Source organism: Octopus bimaculoides, chromosome 23 (assembly GCF_001194135.2).
Source record: "Octopus bimaculoides isolate UCB-OBI-ISO-001 chromosome 23, ASM119413v2, whole genome shotgun sequence".
NCBI lineage: Eukaryota > Metazoa > Mollusca > Cephalopoda > Octopoda > Octopodidae > Octopus > Octopus bimaculoides.
The window spans coordinates 25,422,789-25,431,503 of record NC_069003.1 but is presented as its reverse complement, the minus strand read 5'-3'; the positions used below and the strand labels follow the sequence as shown (position 1 = coordinate 25,431,503).

The window sequence follows — 8,715 nt, the reverse complement described above, 5'->3', positions numbered from 1 at the left end:
CCGAACCAAAATAAGGGATTTGCAGCATATTAGGTCAGGGTACTTGATTCCATGCAAAAAATCTGAGTTTTTTCTTTGTGAAAATTGCGCGGGTGTTAATCTAAAACTTTACCCTTTGTTGTTCTTGCTAGACAAGTGACTTAATTCATATTAGCAAACTTACGGGTTTTACCGACGTGGAAATTGGTAAAAGTTATGGTTGAAATTAATTTTTACCACTAGCCACGGGTGCCTCGGAGAAAATAAGTTGACAAAAACACAGCCATGATCATGACAAATGTCCTCCTAAAATTGGAGCGACATGTGTGCTAATTTGTGTACGTGCATAAATTACATTCACGTACACACACACACATCCCGCTTTTATAGATAAATAAGTGATTTAAAATAAATATATTTTAATTGTTATGTGAGAAAGTATATATAATCTGATTATAAAATATAGTGTCTTTCAAAAACATCCTAAATTTGAAGACTATATCTTGTGTTTAAGAAAAAAAAAACATTTTACATTTTTATTTTTGATGAACGCTGTCACTTACTCTCTCTCTCCCTCACACATACTTTCTCTTCACATTTTCTTTTTGTTAGACGCTGTCAAACTCTCTCTCTCTCTCTCTCTCTCTCTCTCTCGCCCTTGCATACACTTTCTCTTTACATTTTTTGTTTTGTTAGATGCTGTCAAACTCTCTCTCCCTCACACACACACACACACACACACACATCAACACACAACTTCTCTCGTCCTCACACACACACTTTCACTTCCTTATGGCAAGAAGGGGACTTAACTCATGTTAGCAAACTTCAAAATGGGTAAAAGTTATTGTTGAAAATCGATTTTTACTGCTATCCGTGGGTGCCTCAGGAAAAATAAGTTGACAAAAACCCAGCTAGGGCTGTGATGAATGTCCTAAAATTATGCATAAATTACATTCACGTACACACACACACACACACATCCTGCCTTTTATAGATATACAGATTACTCTACTCTATACAGTTTAAAATTATTATATGCAGTTGCTGGAGTTAATTTTACAATGGACTGGCATCCTGTCCAGAGCAGGGTCTTGTTATTTCATTTCTTAACACTCCAGAAAATGGGATGAGTCGGGACAAGCACTTACATAAAAATGTTAAAGTCTGTTTCAAGACAGTGAATGATATCAGTGATTATGAAGTTTCTTTTAGTTACATAAAAGTGATTTTTAGATCATTAATGCTGTATTGCAGATTGGTTATAATTCTATGTTTATGTGCGCATATTGGTTATTTTTCTTGATATGCATTTTATGTGTCAAGTGCTGTGTTTAGATTTGTTATCTGAATTCACAGAAGGTCTTCAGATGTGGGAAGGATTTTTGAGATGTGTGGGTTTCGGTAAGTGAGGTTTTGATGTTTGTGTTTCCAGTTTAGATATCTCTAAGTTCATTTTAGTGCTGTCAACTTTTGAAATGTTGTTTATTACTTTGACTAGAATCTCAGCTTTCAAGATTTAACCATTCAGTGTGTTTGCTGTATTTATTTTCTTGATAGAGGTCTCTGTGATAAATCTTTATTGTTCCGCAACTTTTTAACTGTAACCGCTTCCTCCTTTAGCATATTATCCAGTGAATTATGTACTATATTCAACCATTCTTAAGATGTCAAAGTCAAATTGAGAGAACACATAGAGAATTTCTTGTAGGCTCAAGCTTTCCTCATGGGCAATTTGTTGTGTAGACAAGCAGTTTTTCCAATCCAGAATACAAGAACATCAAAACTGAATATAGTAAGATATATTGCTTTATATATATTCCGTGTATACAACTGAGAACTTTCTTATGAAATGTAGAATCATGTGCAGCCATTTTCAGAATGTAGCTTCATTTCTGTTGGCTAATTCTCAAGTTTAAATTTATGATTCTTTTTTCTCATACAAGTAATAAGTATGTATGTAGATCCTAATAACAAAACCATAAGAATTTCAAATAGTCCAGTGAGATAAAAAGCAAAGTCATAACTCTGTGTAAGATCTGTGATTTTACCTAGAAAAGAAAAAAAAAAGATTTTAAGCCAAAAAGTTAGAGGTCACATGTAAACATCTAAAATTGTATTCTTTTACATTGTTTCATCACCTTTAATGTTATATCATCATCATCATCATTTAATGTCCACTTTCCATGCTAGCATGGGTTGGACGATTTGACTGAGCACTGGTGAACCAGATGGCTACACCAGGCTCCAATCTGATTTGGCAGAGTTTCTACAGCTGGATGCACTTCCTAACGCCAACCACTCCGAGAGTGTAGTGGGTGCTTTTACGTGCCACCGGCATGAAGGCCAGTCAGGTGGTACTGGCAACGGCCACGCTCAAAATGGTGTATTCTACATGCCACCTGCACAGGAGCCAGTCCAACAGCACTGGCAACAATTTCACTTGAATGACTTTTCACGTGCCACTGGCACAAGTGCCAGGAAGGCGATGCTGGTAACGATCACACTCAAATGGTGATGCCATCACGATTTCGCTTTCGTCTTCTGTATACAGTTTTGTAGCTTTGTTAATCCAGACATATATGTAGAATGCAATTGTAAATTAATAGAAAAACACTTAGTTCTATCTTTTATTGTCTTTATAATTTATCTGTGGTGAATAGATTTAACAGTGAATATCTCAGTGTTTCCTGTATCACAAGTAAGCCACTAATCAGAAAGCAGATGAAGCCAACTGTGGGATTAGAGACATAGTAAAATTATGACCGACAAAGTCTGGAGCAGAAGAGATGAAGACTTTCACACTTACCTACAATAGTTGCCATCGGTATTGCACATATACCAGTTACAGTGTAAGTATAACCAATCGCTAGTGGGTAAGCTTCAATACCGACAACTTTTTTGAAGACCAGGGGACGTAATGTGGAGAACAAGCCGCGAGAAAATCCATTCAAGACTATCAGGAACACTAATGGTGAATAAGTATCACACAAAGGAGCAAAAATGAAGAACGTTCCACTAGTACCACAAACTATGTAAAATATGAGAATGAGTACTGGTCTTATGTCGAATAAGAGGCTGAAGAAGCAAAAGACAAGTCTGCTTGCCAAACTTGAAATACTTACAAAAGTAACTAGTGTAATACCCTCTAACATTGGATGACCCTTTCCAACCCAAAAATCTACAATAAGGAGCAGAAGAAGGGAACCACAACATGTATTTACTGATGCACTAGTTGATAATATCAAGAAACGTTTGTTTTTCAATATTTTTATATCAAATATTTTTAGTCGTTCAACCTTCGCATCAGATTTTGGTTTTCTATCAACTTTCGATAACAATCCTGAAAAACACATGTTCAAACAGAAGCCAGAAATAATCAACAAAGCTCCTCTCCAAGAGTAGATATTTAATAAAAAATTTACTAAATATGGTACACATAAAATTCCGAATGGGGCACATAATGTCAGTATAATGGATAGAATTTGAACATTTTGGTGGAATAATTTCTCCAAGGCTGCGTAACTGACGATATTGTTGATGGCTGCTCCAGAACCTGAAATAAAATATAAAGAAAGATGATTGTATTAAAGATATTGTAGATTTGTTACATAAGCACACAGTCTCAAGATTATTCAGCGAGGGAATCTATATAAGATATGAATGGCTTTTGGTTTTGATGTATGAACAGTGCTGTGTAGATACTCATGTAGAAATGTACATGTGTATTCCTGCCTGCACATGCATGTATTTTTGTATGTATGAATGTATACATGTGTAAATCATTCACCGATACCAACATATGACAAAAATATTTGAATTTATGAAGAGAGTTCAAGTGATTTTTTCTTATAGCTGATCTCCCTTACCCCATCATTGGAACTGATTTTTTTTTACATCACTATGATCGTCATCTCAACTGGAGGGCCACTATATAGTTTAGCTGAGGAATAAAGTCATGCTGTTATTTTAAAGTTTGTTTCTTGTATTATTTTTATGAGTTAACATGCAACACATGTTATATAATGGTATCCAAGTTTCCGTAGTAAACCAAGAAATATTTTATTGCTTTGCTAAATTTTACAGTGGATTGAATAAACACATCATGGATTCTGGTGGCTGTATAGTTCATCCATTGTTTAGATAATTCAGCTCTGGCTTCATTATTACAACAGGAAAATATGATGTGTCCTCCTGGAATCCTCTCAACTCCCTATTACAGAGGTTTTGTTAAGGTTATATATCAGTAAATATAGACTCCCAGCAACGGTTCAAGTTAAGTTATTTAGAAATTGTTACGCACTACGTGATTGGATCTGAGATTCATGTCCCTTGCAATATTCAGCCAATCAAAATACAGGACTCAGCTAAATATTCCAAACTCCCATGATAAATCAAATGACCATTCATTAAAGATTAACATGTGGCGCCTATAAAAGGCTAGTTGACTACAAAATGCCACAACAGAAACGGGTCTTGCTACAAGACATTTCCGTAGGAGAGGGAAACTCCGAAATAACTTCACCTCATTGTGAAGCCAGAGGTATTACTCGTGTCTGTTACTGAATAACTTGGCTTTGAAGGTGAGAGTTTAAGTGATAATTTTCATCAATGGTTATACTTACCTACGAGTTGATAATGTATGTATGTATGTATGTCTTCTCTTTCTCTTTTTAATTTAGAGTAAATTTTGACCAACCACTGACTTGATAGCAAGGTTGTAAAGGAAAATATCCTGTTTTAAGCGTCAGTCTTTAAGTCTATAGAAAATCTTGCAGATTTCTATAGTCTCAGATATCGCGATCATTTGTAGCTTATAAATTAAGGATTTGCTTTCTCTCCCCAAGATTCCAAGTTCAGTCATATTTGGCTCCAGATGGATTGGTATGCATCCTGCTGCTCCAATAATAATGGGTATATATGTATGTGTGTGTGTGTGTGTGTGTGTGTGTCTATCTGTGTGTGTGTGAGTGCTTCTCTATGGGTTCATACTGTTAAGCAGATAGAGTAAAACCGCAAAGTGGACAAAACACTGGATCAAAAGTAGCTTTACCTGAAACGAGAATTCGACTCGCAGCTGTAGTCATTAAGACCATATCAACATCATAGACTTACAGCTATTTATACCACTGAATGATACTTGTTACCTATTACTTTGTTACAGTGAGGTGAATTTAGCCATTGTAGATTAATTCTCTACATCATGAACATGGTATAGTTATCAAGAAGCTATGAATATGATATCATGTGAATTTTGATTCTACATTTATTATGTAACAATGAAATTCTCTTCTTTCTCTAAACAAAGTATAGGAAATATTTTCTCAGAGTGATTAACCCATTACCTACCAGTGATCTCATATGAGATCACTTAAAAATTACAAATTTTGTAATTATCTGTCAATATTTACACATATCTAACCTTTTTGCTATATCTACTAGGTATATTTCTCTGATATTCAAATGAGGTTTGCTACTTTTTCACCCAATATCTCGCTTATTTCTATTTAAAATGTTATTTTGATCATTCCAGCGTGTTTCTAAGACTGTTTTATGCTAGAAATCAAAGTTTCATAAAAAAATTCCAGTTAATAGAATTATGGGAGGTAATGGGTTAAAATAGATTTACATAGAATCATGCATGTCAGTGGTTCTGCATGCACTAAAGCACAAATATACAAACATTTACTATGTTGTTTCAATCACAATTTCAATGTTCGCGTTGGATTCTCTACGGTCTTCAGGAGAGAATATCGGCAGCTTAACAGGATTTCCAATATCAAATAGTCTGTTTGGCTGCTTAGAAAGGTACTGCGAACATTCAGTCTGGTTGCGTGCTACCCCCAAATAAAGTCAATCCCAGTATTTAGCTTTTATTAACATGTCCACGGATTGATGTTAAAATTGTTACTTTAAAAAAGACTATTGTGCTGAATACCAGCAGCTAATGTGTGAGGATGTATGCTTGATGAGAGGAGATTTTTTACATGAAGTTAGAACAGAATAGGTACCAGTTAACTAAAAAATCCTCTATGAGTCCTCTGACTGCCCAGCCTCATATCTTCTGTGCATATCAATCTATAACCATAATTTTTTTGTGAAACTGCAAGGAATTCTCCATTAATCTTAACATCACACAAATGCACCGGAACAATGTTTGGCTGAAATATGGACCAAGTTTACCAGACCGTCTCCCTCCACCAGATATAGAAACTCAATAAGATGTGTCTTTTTCTTGTAACTCAACTGATAGAGTTTTGAATGCTGAGTACTGCTACAAGCCACATTGAAGTTCTAACCAATGTCTAACTGAATAAATCAAATATGTCTTGGTTAGTATTTCAGCCATAATTTGTTGAACTTACCAAATAAGATTCCAAGTGAGAAAAACAGAAACCATATGTTTGGTGTAAAGCTACTTGCAAACAAACCAATTGAACACAAAGCGCTGGCAAGGATATATGACCGTCCAATACCAATTTTTCTGTACAACATTCCTGCAAATATTCCTACAAATGAAAAGTGGGAATTTAAGAAAAATCTTGGTAAATGCTGAAGAAATAGAATAAGATAATTATTATATCTTGTTAATAAGAAAAGAAGGAATTTTGTAGAATAACTAGTAAACTCATGTCATCAAAAATGCTGACAGTTTTATCAATGATAAAAAAATTGCACAACAATACAATGAGGGAAACCATTGATAAATGCCAGCACTCTAGTAAATATATGTACATACACGGAATTAAAACATTTGAAGAATCAGATGTGGTTGTAACGTCGCGATTGAAAATATCATCCACACAATGCATGTACACACACACGTACATACACACATATATAGGTATAAATGCAAATATACACGGAAGTCTTCTTTCACATTGCATCTACCAAATCTATTCACAAGGCTTTAGTCTTCACTACGATATAGTAGATGACTATATGTATATACGTATATACATATATATATATTTTAGAATGTCTAATGGAATTAAAAATTATTTTTATGCATTTGTGTACATTTAAACTAATTAAATATTATTTTACAGAATGATAGAATTAAAATTTCTTTGATTAATCCTTTAGTGTTCACATTATTCTGCCATGATTAATGCTTTTTTATCCACATTGTCTTGAACTAATCATGCATTATCTTGTAGCTATGAGATTTTGATGAGGTAGCTGTTAATTTTTAAAACGATATTGTAGGGTTGGTGTGAGAGACCAGATCTGGTCAGTTTGAACATAGAATAGGCAAAATACTTTTGGCCGGATATGGCTGGTTTAAATGCGCTAAACGATGATGATGCTGATGATATATATATGTACACTTATATATATATATATATATATATATATATATATATATGCCATGTTGAAGTGGCTATGAATATTACTTGTTAGTACAACTACTGCGTTGGACGGATGGAAAAACTGAGACCACCTTCCTCTGTGGGATGAAGTTAAAATAATTGACAGAGAACATCACTGGAAAATACATAAACTAAACAGTATATGCCCATGGGAAATTATAGAGTGAATTTTAGGGCTTATAAATCTAATATTTCTGTATCTTTCCTTAATACCAGTTCCCATATTCTACTCATATCTGCACTAAGTCTGCTTAGGAGGTTATTTAGTTCATGTAACATTTATATATATATTATGTGGACCTTAATATTTTGCAAACAAAAGAGTTTGATATTTAGTTTCAGATAAATGCTTATATATGTGTATGCGAAACTGATAAATTAAATACAATTTATAATAAAAAGTTTTGTTTTGGTCAAAATACAAAGAGTCTTCAGAGCAAAGCCTTTTTTTTTTTAATAATTTACCTGCATTCAACACCTCTGACTGTTACTTGCTCCCACTCCATTTGTCATTTTACTATTCTTTACCCAGTGTAACCAATGAGATACAAGTTACATTTTATTATATGTAAGATTATTGCTTGAAGGAATATTAATATTTGTTGTTTGATCTTTAATATTGTTACATATACTTCTAGCTCTGAACTATTTCTTCTTCCAAAAGTGTAAGAATATGGCATATTTTAGGTTATTCACAAACGGTTCCAAATGACAAGATGAGAGGGCAAAGGTTATTAACCAAAATATTAGTTATTTCCTTTTTTCTACTGGTAGTAAAACTAACTGCTATTAGTTAATGAATACTCACCTGCACCACCCAAAGTTGCACTACATGCAGATGTTATCATGGCTGTTTCAGATTTTGTAGTGTTAAATTCTCTTATAAAGTAGGTGTATAGAATTCCGAGAGAATAAGCAAAACCAAAACCCAACACATTGTTGTATAATATAAAAACATAAGATAGATATTTCATGAAAGAAGAACATTGACTTGATGTGTGACCCTCCGGTGTACACTCCACTGTCCTGCAAATAGAGAAAAACTACAGTAGTAGTTGTAGCAATAATAGTAGTAGTAGAAGAGCAGCAGCAGTGGTAATAGTAGTAGTTGTGGTAAAACAGAACATATAACAGTAGTACAGTACTAACAATTTGTAGCAGCACAGTACTAATTAAAATGTACTTTTATAATTTCAATAGTCTTATGTATATAGCGTGGCGCTCCATTAGTTATGACGGCAAAGGCTCCAGTTGATCCGATCAACAGAACAGCCTGCTCGTGAAATTAACGTGCAAGTGGCTGAGCACTCCACAGACACGTGTACCCTTAACGTAGTTCTCGGGGATCTTCAGCGTGACACAG

The 8,715-nt window shown here is 34.2% G+C and overlaps 1 protein-coding gene across 2 annotated transcripts in view; it reads right to left on the bottom strand.

Annotated features, from left to right (window-relative positions):
* Nucleotides 1-381: 381 nt before the first annotated feature.
* LOC106883761 (monocarboxylate transporter 14) overlaps nucleotides 382-8,715 on the bottom strand; it is an 11,707-nt gene continuing 3,373 nt past the window's right edge. Inside the window, exons 2-5 of one of the 2 annotated variants that reach the window (XM_014934881.2) lie at nucleotides 8,161-8,378; nucleotides 6,345-6,488; nucleotides 2,789-3,535; nucleotides 382-2,030 (exon numbers count right to left, since the gene is read on the bottom strand). In XM_014934881.2, coding sequence (XP_014790367.1) covers nucleotides 1,882-2,030; nucleotides 2,789-3,535; nucleotides 6,345-6,488; nucleotides 8,161-8,378 — 1,258 coding nt within the window. In that variant the 3' untranslated portion in view covers nucleotides 382-1,881. The remainder of the gene's footprint in view (nucleotides 2,031-2,788; nucleotides 3,536-6,344; nucleotides 6,489-8,160; nucleotides 8,379-8,715) is intronic. The other variant, XM_052976090.1, reaches the window with a different exon arrangement.